Consider the following 18766-nt stretch of genomic DNA (forward strand, 5'->3'; position numbering starts at 1 on the left):
AAAGACAGAAAAAGTAAGTGTATTTCCACAATAGGTATTTAAACAAACATTAAAAAAAGAAAAAAATCAGAATACAAGTTAGGATTCTGATTGCTGAATTATTCCACAAATCTTCATTACAGCAGTGTCTTACTGTCCTTTTTAACAAGGTTTTCCTCCCACGCCATCAGAGAAATGGCTGACCCTATGTAAATTTCTCTAAGGCCCCATCCACAAAAATACTAATTGCTACCTGAATTTGTTTGCAAAGAACAAGTCAGAGACAGGTCCCTGACTCCCTGATGAGAACATTGTCTCAGCATACTTATGAATCCAGACCTGACGATCAAGTGAAAATTGAGTTTCAGATAGAGACTAATACGAAGAAGATTAAGACTCTGAAAGAGGGAATCAAAGAAGAATTTAAAACTTGCTAGTAAGACCCCAGGAAATTATGCTCAGACACCCTCTATTCTACAGCCCACTCACATCTCGAAACGTGAATGTTATTAACACTGAAGAACCCCTTTCATTTTTGTCCGACTTGTACTGGTGAACGGGGTTTTGCATCTCTCTCATTAGGGATGCAGTCCTGAACGGTGGGAGGGCAACACCGCAACAAAAAAAACCAAGGAAAAGCCATGGTGTCCAGAGTGAGAAAGCCAACAAAATACTTCAGATTATTAACACAGACTACCCAGTTCCTCAGAGACAAATGCTATTCTCCATGACACTCTTTTACCAACTACAGTGCCCACAGCCCCCCTACAGCATCACATACCAAAGAGCCTCCCCTGTTCTCTAACTCCCCTTGTTTGCTTAATAGCTGGGCGATAAGCAGAAAGTGTTGCAGCCAGCAGGAGGTAAATGTGTTACAAATGCCTGGATGGCTGCTGCTGGTCAGCAGTCAAACAACACAAACAACCCTGACTCTGCTATCGGGCAGCTGAAGAAACGACTCTAGGACTGCCTGCAGTCCTCAGACTCTGTGTGTGTGTGTGTATATATATATATATATATATATATATATATTGGCCTGCAATAGTTGCTTTCAACAGTCGAAATACTTCAAATACCTTTTTTTACTTCCTCAAGAGAGTCTCCCAAACAATACCAGTACAAGGAAGCAAGATGCTGATGTTTGTACAATACACACATCAGTGTGATGTTTTGTCAGTATCAGCATGTTTTCCTCTGGAGCAGAGTGATTCAACTATGGTTTGTATTGGAGGGAAAAACTGAAAATTAAATTTAAGGGTACAGAATTCAGGATGGGAAAAAGTGTTGTCCAGAGAGAGCACTGATAACAATGCTTTGTACCTCGTTGTTCATGTAGTGGAGGTCCAGTGGCTGGCCAAAGGCTGTTTTCACTTTCTGTTGCACGTCTTCATAGCGCACGGGACGGACAAATGGGATAATTCTGGAATGAAAGAGTACCACTGATTGAATTCAGAGATATACTCGATAATGCAATCAAAGGAGATGGCTGAACCATTAAAAACACATTTGAATGTTCTCCTTTCATTCTCAAGCAGGTAGTGAACCTTTCTAATCTGAATTGATATTAATTATTTTAGCAAGGAATTCTTGATCTCTGGCCCATTTCCAAATGGTTTGTCAAAATGCAATATTCAATGAATATTTCAAATAGAATGCCTTTGTCCCTGGAGAGAAAAGTATCCTTTACTGAATGAATGTCTTTCACATTACAGGATACAAATCTCCTATGCACTTTGGCTTAAAGAATACTGCCTCAGGCACAAAATACAAACAAATACATCCAGTGAGAGTTGAATTAAAAGCTGCAGAAGGCCCAAAGAACAAAAAAGTATTTGGTTTAAGTACTCCAGTATCTGAAGTCAAAACTCACTCCCTAAAAATTTCCAAAACGCGTTCCAGTTGAAAGGTTTCAACAAACATTCCCACAGCAAAGTTAGCCCTGACCAACTGAGGGAACGCATCAGCAGGAGGACACAATGGAATCTTAAAACCCCCTTTCCCAAAGGTGGTCTGTGACGTTAGCTCCACATTAGCCCTCTGCATGCCTAACTCAAAACATCTCCAAACATCTGAATCACAGACTCACTACACTGTCTCCGCAGTTATCCTTCAAATCCTCTGCAACGCAGCAGGGGCTTTTTCTCAAGAGTTGAAGTCAAATCTAACTATAACTGTGCAACCATTTGTCACTCACGGCTTGCTTTATTTAAAAAATTTGCTTTTTTTTTTTTAATTACAGAGGCCAAATAGATCAAAACTTAAATAGTCTTCAGCTGCAATGGCAGTGGCAGAGCTGACTTGCAATAATTCAGAATATTCACGGAAGGCAGATATCCAAGACAGAATATTCATATAAGACAGATCAGTCTCACACTCTAATGCTTCCTCCCTCACAAGTATTTTTCATATCTAATGCATCTCTGGGCACCTTCACTGACTGACACACAAAATACGCACAAATGTAAATTATTCTGATCACTTTACCTGAGCCCAGACCTTGTGACACACTAAACCCCCAGTTCTAGCACTCAGCCATCTCCTCGCCAGTTGAATGGGAGGAGTTTCAGACTCACATACACAAACGGCCTTAAGAAATCCAAAATGGCAACAGGCACGGCCATCCTAGGGGAACCCTGCAGAATCCCATGGCACATGCATGCTTTTCAGAAAATGACAGTATACTTTTGTTTGGTTTTATTACTGTTTAGCCTACCTTGGAATAGAAACTCTAATGTTTTAGGCAAAGTAGTCATATGAAGTTCCAGCAAAGCATCTAAAACTGTTTATTTTGCTGGAATGTTCTTCTGTAGGAAGTTGCCAAGTACTCAGAAAGTCGCTACCTTGATAGGTGTGGAAAAGGACTATTTTCACCCTCTTGAGAAAAATCAGGGAGTAAAATATCTTGGGTCAAGAACTGGAGGATTCAGATGTGAACTACAGTTTACAACCCACTATTCTAGCAAACCAAGGACATCTACTGCTCAGAAACCTGCTTTTCATCTCTCTGCTGCACAAGGCCCAGATGGTTGGTTGTTCCTGCCTTTGGGCTCCTGCAACCAGACTTCTCGCCATCTGCTTCCATGGGCCACGAGACCACACTGCGTCTCCAGTACCGTCAAGTTAAACAAACAGCTGACAGCCACCATCCTTCTGCAAGCTATTAGACCACTTTGATAGCTGCTTACCCCGCCACTGCAATCTGAAACAACTCTGCTTTGGCATAGCTGAAATACTGCCACAAAAAGCATGATTATTAGCACCACTTAACAATTTTGCCATCAGGCAGAAATTGGAAGACCTGAATGGACCACAGAAAATCAAGACCCATCTTGCTTACAGGGGTAACTCTCTGAGCTCAGTGAAACCCTGAATCACCTCTGGGGAAACTCACATGAGTTTTTGCTGAACCCATGCTTTGGATAGAGGACTTAGTTTCCAAAATGTCCATCCAGGCTGCTTCACCAGCACTCAGTATCCTTTCACGATATGCAGCTTTTGTTTTAAATAGCTCTAGCGCTAGTTGGCTTCTTTAGCCCCTTCCCAGGAAAGGTTCATCTTGCTACCAGACCTACAACGTTCAGCTATTTAGAAATAATTGTCCTTGTTAAAAAGCAGCCCACAATAACATTTTCTACATATTACTAAGAAACCCATCCATGAAATTACAGTACTCTGGCACCATACAAACGTAATTTAGCTCTCAGTTGAGCCGAAGTCCCTTATAAAGGCTTCCATTCTACACTCAATGCATTAAAAAGCAGAGCTGTTCTCAGGTGCCACAAATTCTATTAGTTTAAAAACTGTGCACTCTTCTAACACAAAATCATGGACTGCAGGGCTTAAGGAGCCCATTCCTGCCTGACCACCTTAAATATTTGTGGTTAGATCTGGCAGCTCCTCTGAAACCAAGCACACACACACACATTCTCAGTGCAAGCTTGCTGTCTGTAACTGCATACCACTTTGGGAATGGGGAATTCAGGCAAGCGTAACTGCATAATTAGACTAACACACAATCAACCTTTTCATTTTAAGGTTACTTCAGAAAAAAAAAGCTTTCTTCTCCCCTGAGCTCTGTGCCATCTTAAATGCACTCAGACAGAAGACATGCAAGATGATAGGACTGTGGTGACAAGATTTTGCTTCCGAGTTACCTTGTCCTGACATGGTATCACAAGAAATTGTGACATGTCACACAGTGGCTCTGTTGTAGTCCACATAATACCTGTGACACAGTAGAGTGCTGAGAAGATCTGGCTGACAAAGGCAGCAGTAGATACCAGCTATGATTACTTTTAAATTTTCTCCTCAAAGCTCAAAAGTCAGTATTTTTAGCGACAGAATTCACCACGTAGTACTTTGGTGAATGAAACAGTTCAATATTTGAGGAAGACTTTACAAATTATCCTCTGCCATCTGCTTTATCAGCAAAGAACGCCTGCTTGATGGCAGGTAAGGGGCTTTGAAACCTACTTTGAAACGTCTAGGCAATTTTATCCATTAGAAACAATACTATAAGCACTGAAAATGCTAATTCAGTTAATTCTGTTTTTTGTAAAAGAAAGTGTCTCAAACTAAGTATCAAAGGAAATGACAAGGAAACTTTTAGACCAATAAAAAAAAATCTCCCCTTGCTGTATCTGTTGCTCAGTCACAGCAGGACAGTGATAGTGATAGGTCATCAGGAAGTGAGAAACTAGAAAAGAATGACACTAATTTGATCAGTTTCATTTGGTTTCAGTTAAATGAAACAAATAGGGAACATATCTGAAATAAGACTATCAGGTTGAATTTATTTCAGCCTGGCGGCTTTTTTAATATTACTGCAATTCACTTACAAATAGATACTACGAAAATAAAGCAAAGTGTTATAAGCCACACTGATTTTTAAAAATAACCAAGTTGTGTATGACCTGTTTGCTGTTGCCTTTACTGTGTGTTTTTCGTTCAGGAACAAGGAAAGTGAAGCTAACAAAATATTTAAACTAATTTACTAATGACTAAGTTATTCTACTAAGCAAAGAATCAAAGTAGTGAAGACAGACTTACCGTCTTTCGCCGTTATGTTCAAACTTTATCCTTACATCATTCTGCAGAAGAAAGAACAAAAGGTTAGTTCACAATGCAAGTCCAGCATACATAAAAAGCACACAAATGGATCATATAATGATTTTAAGGCCCAAACACAAAGCAGGTCAATTTGTGATTGCAGCAGGCATCAACTCCTCAAAAGGCTAACCAGAACATAAGTCTGATAACTTTCTCCATGGAAGCTCAAGCAGCCTGTGGACAACAAGTGGCTGATGTGAACACAGCACCATGAGGAATGGAGAAGTTGCTGAAGGAGAAAGATAAGGAAAGGGGTAAAAACTAAGTTGTAATTTTTATTAACTGTCACTTAAACAGAGGACACTGAAATATAGCTTAAGGAAAATTAATCCATCTTTAACACTGCATGGCAGAAATCTGAAACTGAGTCCAACTGCATATTCATCTGAACTGAAGCTAATTTTCTTTGTGCGTTCTCAAAGCAAGCATGTTTTCTTCTATGGCAAAAAAGAGAGCGATACAGGGAATATGCTACATTCTTTATTTTTAAGACACAGACTAAATCTCCACTTTTGCAAAAATGCAGCCCCTGAAACTCAAACTATGAAATTACAAAGCAGTTAACTATGTGTCATCTTTCAAAGTGCAAAGGGATCATCATCCGTATCTGGCAGATGGCTGAAAGCACTGACCACGCAACCTGTGCATTTCACTGTAAACTCAGAAGATGTTATGTGGCATGGAAGAGTCAACATGCTGAACTTTCAACTCTGGAGATCAAAGTTCAAATCCCAATTTAGGTCACAAAGATAAAAATAAAAGGGAAAAAATCTGCTCTGATAAGACTCCATAATTTCTGCTGCACAATTTATGTGATTGGAATAGATTAAGCCATCTGTGAAAGCCTTAGACAATAGGCAATCATACATCTAGGAACTTCAAAAAAACGTGGCCAGGAAATGCTCTTTAGCTAGAGGAAGTATCTGGCAGGCCTAGTGGTCAAGAATGCAGTTCAAAGGGACCCATGCAATCACTGCCAGTACACAGTATTCCTGCAGCAATACTGCAGGTACAGAATTGATCATGACAAATGAGCTTCCCAATCAGAGCAATGATCATCTGCAGGTCAGTAATTTACACGTAACTTTACCAAAGGCATTTTCTCAGATGTGGGAAGAGAAAGAACTTACTCTAGAAAAAAACCCCAAATTAAGCAAATTCTAGAGAGCTCATTTTAATTGAACAGTAAAGGAAAAATGCAACAAACAGCACAGGAATAATAAACTTTAAAAGATGTCTACCAGCCAACTACTGATGAAAGAGCTGTTTCTTAGACATAATGGATGGAGAAATGATTCTTTTACATTAGGATTTTCAGGGAAGGCAGGCTCTGGATTTTTTTTTTTAATGCTATACTATTATAAATAGCCCTGTCTAAGGGAAACAAATAGGACTGTTTGGATGAACTTAATTTTTCAGATTAAATTTCTGACCTCAAGATGTGTTTTAGGTCATGAAACAGCTAAGGGACAAAGCTCTTGTTAGTTAAAATTAGAAAACACAAAGATCTTCAGGGCTCTGTGGAAACCCTTCTTAAACTTGCTGGTACCTAAGCAAACTACAGTATCTTTCTCAACTCCACTGCATGCTTTCAAACCTGTAACAAAGGGAAGGCGGGGGGAGGGAAATTTGGCTCCTCCTGATGACTTTTCCAAAAGGATCAAACACTGGCCATTTGCGTCTATTTTTCAAAGATGTAAGAAAAGGTATTCAAAGTGATCTTGGTGTTTAGATTTCAGAGAGAACCTAAAGGAGTTAAACATCTAGTGGTTTTTGTTTCCTTTGAAAGCAGCAAACCTATCACCTATATAAAACACTTTTTAAAGCAACTTGCATAAACTGTCCTAAGAGATGAGTAAGAAATCAAATCCAAGTTTAGTACTTTAGCGTTCCAGTTCTGTGATGCAGCATCATAAATAACGATTACAGATTTTGGTTTAAGACATCCCTGAATTTACGTTTCAAAGTGATTTGGAAAGGATTTCGTACTACTCCATCTACGGATTTGTCAGCACATTCGAGGAAATCCCAGATCCCAGCTGAACAAGTAGATTATGAGCAGACAAAGCATAAGGAAGAGACAGGCATGAACTTTAAAGCCTGCTGCAAAAAGCTTAAGCCTGTAATAGGAATATAACCACAAAGAGTTATTTTACTGATATAGGCAACTTGTCCTGTTAATGTTAGTTTAACTGCTAGCCACTTGATTTAATTTTTTAAGACAGTAATGGACAAACAATTCTTCACTGAAATTGTTGCTTTTGCATTGAAGTATTTCATTAAAATGACATGCAGCATATACTGACAGAGCAATATTATTCTGTCCTTTCTACTAGGAAGTCAATGCAGTAGTTTTCTCTATGAAAAAGAGTCTCTAGCAATACTGAACGAACCTAGAGAGACTTTAAAGTACTGACCCTGCCACTTTATTACCTTGGGAAAAGTATTTCTGTTGGAAAAATGGACTTCACATCCCCATACCCAAATGAGGATTAGTTTCATTCCCATCTTCATGTGACATAGGACCGGGTAACTCCAGATAATCCTCCCCGCTAAGGACGTTGCCTCTATTCAGACACCTGCAAATAGCTGTTTCCTTTTTCACTGAAGCAAGGTTTATTACAGTTTCACTAAAGCCAGTCCTTTCAGACAATCCCCTTCACTGTTCTTGGATTGACTTCAATTTGACTACCTTTTATCAGGATCTTCACTCTGTATTCATATGCAGTCTGAATCATGTGAAGGTGAAACCAGCATTAGTTCATTATCAGACAGACTGCTTTATGCAGCTTTAAACTGAAGTGGCCTCCTTTTGCATCAGAAATGGAAATACTTGTTTCCTTTTCATCATTATGCTTCTTAGTTCCCTGCTTTGAATTTAAGTACTATTTCCACTACAATGAAAAGTGCATCATACCACTACACCATGACAAAGTCAGTAAAGAAAAGCTTTCCTGGCCTCCAACACCTGCTTAAATGAATTCTATAAAGGTCACTGCACACAACTTTAAAACATGCTCCTAATTTATAATTGCTAATATTGAATAGGAAGCCAGGTTTCTTACCGGAATTTTTTTGTCTTCCACTGCAGAGGCACACTGGTTTGTTATTGCAGGGCTGCCCAAGAGGGGTGGACTGCTGGCATTGTGTTTTTTCTTTAAAAATAATAAAGTCATTTAAAAAAAGGCAACACAACTGTGAAACCAGAAAACCACTTGGTAAACTTTTTAGCTAATCTACACACCAAACCCCATCAAAAACACATGTGGGAGGAAGGCAGAATACTAAAATGTTGCAAATTATCAAAACTGCATCCTCCCTAGTCCATAAAGGTAAGTAAATAAAAAACCTACCATGTTGGCAACACAGCCTAAGCAAGAACAGGGAGCTAATCCATCTGTGATGCTTCAGCAGTCAGAAGCACAAGACAGAACAGAGGCAGCAGACCCACCGTCAACCTACTCTGTCTCTTCCACCTCCAGGTAATGATTTCAAGTACTCACTAAATGGCCTATTACCTGTTTGTTGGAGTGAGCAGTGTCTTTATTCTTCATGGTATCATATCCAGTCAGTCTGTGACGTCGGCTCATCTGGAGTGCTACCAGGTCCTTCATGATGGATTTCAAGGCCTCTTGTTCATCTGCGATGCACAAGAATTTTAGTAGTAAGTTTCCTGGGTGAATTTCAACTGTAACACTTCCGTACTTGTTTTTTGCTGGCTCATAGAAAGACAATTCATTTTAGGATCTTTGCAAATACACTGTAATTTCTTTTAGTCATAAAAAGCCCAAACTCAACCTACTATCATGAAGTAGTAAATAGACAGATAAATTTTAACTCATTGTCCAATGTTACAGAATGATTTGGCCACAGTAAGGTTCAGAATAAATATCCCCAGCCCCTGGTTCTGTTCAAATTGCTTCACAACAAACAGCACAACTTGGGACAGATTTGCTAGATCATCACAGGTCATTTAGAAAGGCCAAACTGATGTGTTTCTGCCAAGGAAAACCCAGTAAAAATCTGTTCTTTCCAATTTTATATCCTGTTAACTTAGAATTCTTGCTTGCTAGCGGAACAAACCACAGCCAGTAGAAAGAAAAATGAAAATCTGGACAAAGAGTCATCTTAGAATATCTCTGAATTCAAAGGCACTTATTTCCCCAACACATTCCTCTCTTTCCCCAAAACAAGCTGATGGAACAAAGTTCAAACCATTTTATGAGGCTTCAAGATCTACTGAACAGATTCAAATCGCACAGCATTAAGAACACTGTCTGCTGGCAGCGTATAATACAGCAGGTTCAATTCAAGGCTTCTTGCAAATGCAGGAAAAGAAAAAGCACACATTGAAATACTTCTTATACATACTACGGACTGAAAATTGCTTTCTGAAGCTAAGATTCTTGATGTAATCAATTTAAAGTGTTCTTCCATTGCTTGTTAGTTTTGCGGAAAGAAGCAATATTTAGCTGAATTTTGTATGAAGCCTAGAGAAAAATAAAGACAAAAAAGGACAGAAATGCATAGTAGCTGGGCTGTGATGGACACTACCATAAAATAAGGTGTCTAAAAGCTACTGAAAAGAATCCTTTGCTTTTGCAAGCATAACAATCCTAAATTCCTCGATACTGCAAATGGTAGAAGATGATGACATGTGAGGTTTGGTTCAAAATGGGACTGTGCTAGCTGCTTTGCTCCTAGGCGCTGTGCCACCAACGTAACAAAGCAGCATCAGATGCTGTCACTCAGAGGATCTGCTATTGGCACACTCATGCCTACTGTATTGCTGGGCTGCTGCCTCACATATCCAGACTCCAGAGTTTTTAGGGATAAAGCGTTGTTTCCTTGGCAAATAATATGTCCAGTTAAATCCTTCCTGATATTGAGGCATAATGTAGGCATGAAATTTGAACCAGAGATTAGATCAGCTGTGAACATGCCCAGAAGAGGAATCTTCTAAATGAGTCTGGTTTGATTTGACCACCAGTTTGGATGCAATTTTTTTTTTTCTTTTTTTGACCGCTGGAACTTTTGGAAGCAATGTGAACCAGTAAATCCATAGATAAGGTTATCTCATCCCTACTTGTATGACAGTGTCAGGTGTGCAGTGCTTGATATGCTAGAGTCCTCCTGTCTTCCCAAAGTCCTTAAATGTATCAGTTTGACACACTTAAATCAAAATGAGCATTTTTGAGGCTGATCTGTGAATAACTAAAACTTGATTTTAAAAATCCAGCATAGCTACACATTTGTTTCTGACTTATGAGACTGGTTTGGATAGGTAATGGCTTACCATTTGGAAGCGTTGTTCTGGGAACAGTTGCTGTACATTAAATGACGGACTGTCTTGCATCTGTATTTCTCTGTAAAGGGGACTCATTGGGACTATTTGTTTCTTCAATTTCATGTTATGCATTTGTTCATGAGTGTCTCTCAATGAAGCTTATGTTTATGTTTTATGCAGAAGACTGGGTTCATAATTAATCAATGTCTGAATAACAAACTAGATTTTCGCAATGCTTAAAAGATGACAGCTGTAGGACACATACAGCTTCTAAAGCATGCAGGGTGTGAACACCACCAAAATTTACAAGTGAAAAGGGGGAAAATTATACCTGTTTGTAAGGCGGCAACATCTAAAAAAGTCCCTGTCAGAACAACAGTCACACTAACGGTACAACCAATAGTTTCTGCCCAGAAGGTCTGTTTTAACTTTCTGAGTACTAAACACTAGAGCAGAGGTACTTCCAGTATGGTCTTCACTATGTACTACCAGAAAAACAGAAACATCAAGCCTAGGCCAGGCGACAGGGGGGAATGGAAAGACATGTCCCAATGCATTTGCAGAAGGTGTTAGAGTAAAACTCTTAAAAAAGGAAAGCAGAACAGAGAAAATAAAGTTACTTAAAAAAAACAAAATCAAAACCCACCAAATCTCTGCTGTCCAAGACAAGCCAAATGAGACAATAACTACATTGTGGTAGTGGAGAAGGGAGAGTACTCCTTGAAATTCCAACTGCATGCAAAAGAAGCAAGGGGTATAAGTAACACAACCAAAGCAAGAGGTTGCTTTTTTGAAAAGCACATCAGCCAAAGGAAATAATTGCTAGGATCTATCTCAGCACTAAGTAACCCCTTGTGGGAAGAAAATGTGAAAAAACAGTTGTGAATGAAGTTAAAGTTCCAGGTAGCTAACAGCACAACTTCCCCCACCCCCAAATTGTTTCCAACTTTACATTTGAACGTTTAACCTTTTACCTTACTGGAATGTCTCCAATTTACTCTTATTCTTTAATCTTGTTTGATATTAAGCATAGCCTTTGAGTCACCTGGCAGACAAAGACTATAACTTTGCACAACAAAATATTAGAAATTATGGACTGGCATACCCCTGGAGCGCCTACCACCCAAAACATGCTGTGAAGAGCTGGGATACAAGTTTTCCACTACAGTGCAGTTTGGGTTTGGCCAGATACCAGGAGGATGAAGAAGAGCTTGTCTTGGCAGAGTTCCTTTGGGCAAGAAGCAAAACAGCTATGAAAGCAGTTTATAACTAAGCACTCCTGACAAGAAATCAAGTCAATCAAGAATATGTTTACAAATAAGAATTCCCATCTAAACAGTATGACACATCCCTTGAAAAGAAGGATCAACAATTACAATGCAACCATCAGCTACAGGTGTTTGATCCCAAAGCCCAGGCTGTGTATAAAGTCAGCTGGTCTACAGCATCTCATTTGTATGAGGAAGTGGGCAAAGAGGACAGGCATCTAACCAATTACGTATCTCTTAATAAAGATTGTAGCTCAGCTACATAGTGAATTTGTTTATTAGCTAAGGCAACTTGTCAATTTACAATATGCTAAGACATGAAATTCTTAAGAGCAGCATCTGGCAAGCATCTAAACCCCAGCTAGTGCACTGCAAGGCCTGTATCTCACTCATTGTAAACTCAGTTTCCTCTGTAGTCAAGTGCTAATGCTGAAACCTTACTTGCATCCATGCAAAAAGGAACACTTAATGTACTATCAAAGCCTGATGGAACAACTTCAGGTGAATTTGAATCTGGCGTGATTATACATGTTTTAACAGCCTTACACTGAGCTATTGGCTCCCTAGTTCCAAAACATACATTCTGTAATTCATCCCTATGTTGGTGAGGTAGGAAACGATGGAGTATTTATCTTTTTAAAACAAAATAAATGTCACACATTGATCCGAGTTTGCGTAGGGAAAATATGTTTCCAGTTAGGATAGCATTGTGATGGATTTAATGTTGAGAAGCATGAATACTTCTTTATTTCCATCAAAATAGAGGATTTCCATAGATTGACTTTAAAGAAGCACGTGCAGCAGCATCACATTAATCACACAATGCAAAAGTTATTACAAATGAAAACTAAGCAATTTTCGAAGCGCACTGAGAGACCCTGTTTTGCTAGGTCTCCAGTAGGTCTGGGAAACACAGTTCTGCTTTGTGCGGGAAAGATGTTGTCCAGGAAATGCTTTTCGTGTTTTAAAAACTACACTCAAGGATTTTTATAACATCGATAAAAGGGAACTGCTACTCACAGAGAAAGCTATTACTCTGCATAAAGCATTTACTTCAACTAATATGTGGTTTATTACACAGGTCTGAGCAAGTCAGTGTATTTTCTGTGGCAGAAATGGAAACAGTTTTGAAAAAAATCACAAAGTTCAAACAGAGTAAAAGCATCTGCACATTGGTAAAAACAGGAAGTCTGTAAACCCCTATAAACCAGGATGCTATTTTATATAGCATGATAATAGAAGGCATGATGCCGCATTTGTTTAAAAAAGAAAAAAGTGAACAAATAAGTGTGTGTTTGTTATCTACCACTACAACAGCAAAACTGATTGCTTGTACAAATGATCAGCAGATCCCAGGGCAATGAGTAAATTTCACAAGTGAGGCAGGCAAACTGAGTTTATGTTAAAGTTCTGAAAAAAGTTTTTGAAAAAGTTTAATTTTGAGTCCTTCACAACATGCCATCAAACGAAACACTGGGTATTCTGCGACAGTCTTAGTGATAAAGAAAATGCTGTTCTGCGTAATTCTTAGGAAATTGCAAGTGACCTGGATTGTAGACTTAAAAGAAAAATCAGGGCTTCCCTACGAACCCGATTCATGTGGTATATATTTGGGGTACCTCTTCTCACCCACAAATTAAATTAAAAGGTTGGGATTTAAGCTGGTCCTAACCTGTAGGCTCAGCCCCGCTCCCCTCCCCCACAGCACACCGGGGGTGTCACTGCGGCTAAAGCCGGGAGCTCCGAGCTCTGCTATGGGTGCGTGTGTGAGCCAAGGGAAGGAAGTGACACAGGCAGGAAAAAAGAGCAGATCGAGGGAAAGACTCAACTGCAGCTGGGCCTGCAGTGCGCATTTCGTCTAGGCCTGCCACACACCATCCAGCCCAAACACTGCTCTCCCCTCTGTTTCACGGATATATACGTATTTCTCAGTATTAGAAGCAAGTATCTCTATTTTAAACGCTGCCAAGGAGCCCTCTGTAAGGAAATAACCCTCAGTCATAGCCCCTTCTGTAAAGGGCCAGAGAGTCATCCTCAGTGAGCTTCAGCTGCACCAAAGGAGTTACGAAAAATGGTGATACCAAACTCTTACTGTTAACCACCCCACGTATCTTTCAGATTAGTTTACGAAAAACAAGATGGAAGAAAAGTAGAGTGCGATCTAGCCTGTTACCCAGCGTCCTTTAGATGATTTGATCACAACAGCCTAACGAATTTAGGTAAGATCTTTCCTATCATGAGCGATCTGCTTGCGGCTGTACCGTGATTACTCCAGCACAAGTGTACAATGCTATGGTGGAATGGTCCACGAAATAGTACGTTTGCACTCACATGTTTACAAGCAGGTGTCTGATTGCCCTTGGAAAACACTTCTGTGGAAATCCAACTTCTTCCTTCTCAACTATTTTAAGCTTATATACCATCTGGCTGGTTCCTTTAGAGAAGATACAGACCGAATAATACTATGCCTCTCTTTTTACAAAGAGAAGTCTACTGATGGATCTGCACGTATTTGTTGTATTTACAAAATCAAGGCAGAGTACAAAGGAAATGAAGTTGCTTTACTTTTGCTTTGAGCAACATTTGCAATGCTTTATGAATTTACAGTATAAATATAAGACCTAATTATGCATATAGACTAAATAATGAAGGACAGTCTTAGAAAACTAAACTTGAGTTGTAGGGAAGAAACATTAAAGTAGTAGTCCACAAAGCAACGCAACCCTGCACTTACGACAGCAGTAGTAATTTCCTTGCCAATACGCAAATGAGTAAGTTCTGGTTTAGAGAAATTAATTTTTTAGTTCTAGTACATGAGACTCCTCTTTAAACTCAAAAGGGAGCTAGGCAACACAAGAAAACCCCAAACCCATAAGCAGTTCTTTATACAGGACATACAGTCCAAAAGAATTCATCATTCAAATTCAGTTATGGCAGCTTCTGATAGCAAGTTTTTACTGTTGAAAAACAGTTCCTCCAACTCCTTTGCTTGTTTTTAATGTGTTACTGTCTGGGTTAAGTATGGCAAACGAGAATTCAATGGAAGCTGCATAGAGAAAAAGCTATTTTGATAGACTCCCAAGCTACAATTAATACCACAGTAAAGATTTCCCCCTTTAAGTTAAAGCACATAAATCCCCGTCCCAAAACTAGACAACCCGATTCTTAGAGGCTGCAAAAACTCCCTCAACCCCGAAGCCTGACCTACTGATCCTCCGTTACTCTGTCTGGCCAATTTTAGTAAAAGTCTGAGGTCGGGTGCGTGCGTGTCTGTGTGTGGCTGGGGCAGGCAGTGCTACCGAACTGCCCCGGGGGACTCACCGCGCTTTCTAGTACAACACGTTTATTCCAAGATTTAAGAGAACTCCTTTGAAATAAGCTGGTTGCCCGCAGCAGGCGCTTATCCGCTCAGCCGATGGCCCATGTCACCACCCCGGGGGACCGACACCCACGCCGGGCAGCCGGCCCCGTCCAGCACCGACCCTCCGGTGGCCGCACACCCGGCCGGCCCGGGGGACGGCGGCGGGCCGACCCCCCCCCCCCCGCCCCCCCCGGCCTCCCCAGCCCCGAGAGGCCCCGGTTTGCAGTTCATCTCCCTCAGACTGCGGCCCCCCCGCCCCGCTCACCGAAGGCCCGCCGCGCCGCGGGGCGGCCCAGGGGCCCCGGTGCGGCGGGGGCCCGCCCCCCCCTCCGCCGCAGGCCCGTGAGGCCAGCCCCGGGGCCCCGCCGAGGGCAGCGAGCCGCTCTCTCCCCCCCCCGCCTCCTCCCCGCCCCGGCTCTCACCCATCTCGGCGGGCGGCGGGGCCCGCGCCCGGCGGGCGGCGGCGCGCTGAGGTACGGGGCTGTCACCGCCGCGGCTCCATGGCGGCCGGGCCGAGGGGGAGGGCTCACAGCCGCCGCCACATTCCCAGGCCCGCGCCGCCGCCGCCGCCGCCGGCGCCTCCTTCCGGCGGCCGCGCTCCGGATCCCGCCGCGGCGGCGGGGGTGGGAGCGGGGGGACGGGACGGGACACGACGGGCGGTCCCGGTCGGTCCCCGCCGCCGCCGCCACAGGGCGCCCGGGCCGCGAGCAAAACAAACCGCTCGGCGGCCGCCGCGCACCCGCTGCCGCCGCCTGCCAATCACAGGGGGCCGACCCGCCGCCTCCCGCCAATCCGCGCCGCCGAGCCACCCACCCGACGGCGCCGCTCGCCAATGGGCGTGCGATCGAGCCGTGCCCGCCCGCCCCGCCCGCCGCCGCGCCGGCTTGCCCGTCACGGGGGCCCGTTCCGCTCGCGGGCTAGCCCCGCCCCCCTCCCGCCACTAGGCGGGGGCAGCGCAGGCCCCTCCCACAGAGAGCTGCCAATCAGGGTGACGGACGGCTCCGCGGCCCCGCCCCATCGGCCGGGTTCTAGAGCCGGGGCGCGCGGCCGGGTCCTAGAGCCCGGCGGCGGCTGCAAAAAAGCACGTCCCCTGCTGCGAGCAGGCAGGACCCAGCCTCACCCCATCCACCACCCGACCCCGCACCAGGGCACTCTCCCACCTCCTTGTCCCTCCCTACCTGGTCCCCAGCATCCGCCTCTCGCAGACTCCACAGCCAGGTTTTGGGTGGACATCAAAGCGTCCTGGCAGAGGGAACGTGTCCTGCGCACGTTGACCCTGGTGGTTTGCTCTCCTCGTAAGCAGAGCTTAGCAATGAGTTTAATTGTTGCTTTAAAAGCACCTTTTTAAGAGGGCAAAAAACGCCCAACCAAAACCAGTTATAGAGCATTAAAAAGTCCAAAAGACGCTGAAAAAGCAGGATTCTTTTGGTTTCCAAAGAAAAGTGAGAGACAATTACCCATGGCATCACTCAGGCCATTTGTGGCAAGAGATGGCCTTATCTTCCAGTTGCTGTTTTAATAAAAGATCCTGTTACCATCAAACCGGGACTATGTCCCCAGGCCATCACAGGTCCCCCCCAGTTCCCCATGGGCTGCAGTAAGTGACAAACGTCAAAGTAACAGAGTAAACCGCTCTTTCCCTTTTTTAAGCCTTCAAACGCACTATTTCATTTTCTCCACAATCACAATGTTTCTAAGCGCTGTAATCACACACTCTATCTGTTAAAGTTACCCAACGTGAAAGTAAAGTTCTGGATCTATCCTGCAGAAGTGAACTGTAGCCTAGTGTATTTCAAGTTCAGCACCCCCTCCCCTTTCATTTAGGAGTTTATCTTAATGAGAAAGTTTTTTGTTGTTAGAAGTGGAACTGCTGACCTCACTCACTAAAACACCTGATGACAATTTTTTTAAGATTTAGCAGTTCTGTCAAGCCAACTTGAACACACAGACCATAAGCAGAATACATTCATGCTAAAAAGCTCACCAGTGTCACTAAATACAAATACCTTTGAGGGGGAAAAGCCCGAAAACAAACCAAACATACTACACAACAGATTTTCACAGCTTTTAGGGCAAAGAAGGGCTACTGTGATCGTCCAATCTAACCCAGGAATTCTACTCAAAGTTCATAAGTGAGATTAAATCAAATCATACCTTTTAAAGTGACATCCAGGCTTCAGCTGCTCTTTCCCACCTTCTGCTTCCAGTCCACCTGCGGGATGATATTTTTATAGTGTCTTTTCCACAAAAGGGACAGCAGAGGGGTTTTGGGTTTCTTTTTGTTTTTTTTGTTTTTTTTTTTAAGAAGTACAGCCCTTCTTCCCTGGCACAGCAATGGCCACCCTGCTGCTGGGAAACCCACCTCGAGCAGATGTTTTAGCAGCTGCTTTTCAATCTGGCAAACGTCTAGCAGCAAGTGTATTGTTTTTTAAGTGGTTTTGCTTGCAGGCAACACAGCAGCAATGTCAAAGAGGTTATATCAACTGGATAAGCCACACAAAGAAGAAAACTGGATTGGAGAGGGAAATTTCTCAAAAGGGTGGGCAAGTGCAGGAACCTAAATCCCACACGCCAGGAGGAATTTAGGATTTAGCCAAAGCATAACAATAATATCTGTGATATCGTTAATTATCTTTTTTTTTTTTCTCTCTAGATGGGATAACAAAAGATCTCACTATGTCAGACTAGGTAGACATGCAAATCTGTAAAGGAATGCTTAGATCAACAGATCCGACTTCTCTAGAGCAAGAAGCTGTGGACAAAGCCAATAACCTAACTTTGAAGCTGGCTTGCTTTCAGCAGAAGGTTGGACTAGATGACTTCCACAGATTCCACTTTGAAGCTCCCATCTTAAAACCAGACTGATGCTGTTAGTGTTTAGACTTCCCTTTTTTTAGTCCCTCCTCTTTTACCGCTCTGATGCTAGGAAAGTGTTTCTAGCTTTCCTGTTTGTTCTACCCCATTTTCATGCCCAGCTTACAGCCATTTGTTTTCATGTCAAGATTATCCTTTTACTTAAATAATCCTTTCCTCTTCCCTGGTATTTTTCCTCCCTAAATACATCAAGAAGATAATCATATCTCCTTTCAGGCTTCATTGTAACAGACAACTAAGCCACTCTCTCTTCATAATACAAGCTTTGTATTTGTGGTATCTTCCTGGTAGTCTTTTTTGCCCCTGTTCCAGTTTGAATTCCTCTCTCTTGTTTGACAGCATCATTATTGCTCTTGGACCAACTTTTCTACATGCTTTTTCACAGCTTCATGGTGGCTCACCACCATCCTTTATCAAATACTAAACCCCAACTTCCTTTCCTCACTAATTTCCAAGAAGTAAAAAACCTCATAGCATCCTTCACAAATTTCTCATCGTCTGTAAATTAACAGCCTTGCAGTTTCTGCTGCTACATTTCATCTCATCTCTATTTCTCACTCTTCAAAGTCATTGATTCTCTAGTTCCCTCATATTATTGAAGCCTCCCACTTTTGTTCATCACCAAATTTAATTATCATGCTTGCTTTTTGTGCCAAGGTCATTATAAAAAGGCTTTAGTGAGATTACTCTTGGGACCAGAACTGGAGAAATTCTATATTAATTCCCCACCGCACCAGCCCTGATGTCAAAACACTCCACTGCCACCTTACCATTTGGTATTTTTGTCTGTCTTCCAGTTCTTACATGTTTGCACATAAAATTCTCAGTTAACAGAAGTCCTGTTAAATGAGACCTAAATGCATGTCCTTCATGTAGAAACTTGGTTTA

The 18766-nt window shown here is 42.2% G+C and overlaps 1 protein-coding gene across 3 annotated transcripts in view; it reads right to left on the minus strand.

The window, feature by feature from the left end:
- MAP3K3 (mitogen-activated protein kinase kinase kinase 3) overlaps nt 1–15751 on the minus strand; it is a 40618-nt gene extending 24867 nt beyond the window's left edge. For 2 of the 3 annotated variants that reach the window (XM_069786679.1, XM_069786678.1), the window contains exons 1-5: nt 15427–15751; nt 8607–8728; nt 8154–8243; nt 5029–5069; nt 1300–1399 (exon numbers count right to left, since the gene is read on the minus strand). In XM_069786679.1, coding sequence (XP_069642780.1) covers nt 1300–1399; nt 5029–5069; nt 8154–8243; nt 8607–8728; nt 15427–15430 — 357 coding nt within the window. In that variant the 5' untranslated portion in view covers nt 15431–15751. Of the gene's footprint in view, nt 1–1299; nt 1400–5028; nt 5070–8153; nt 8244–8606; nt 8729–10384; nt 11771–15426 lie in introns of those variants that run through there. The other variant, XM_069786681.1, reaches the window with a different exon arrangement.
- Nucleotides 15752–18766: the final 3015 nt, after the last annotated feature.

Source organism: Haliaeetus albicilla, chromosome 7 (genome assembly GCF_947461875.1).
Source record: "Haliaeetus albicilla chromosome 7, bHalAlb1.1, whole genome shotgun sequence".
Taxonomy (NCBI): domain Eukaryota; kingdom Metazoa; phylum Chordata; class Aves; order Accipitriformes; family Accipitridae; genus Haliaeetus; species Haliaeetus albicilla.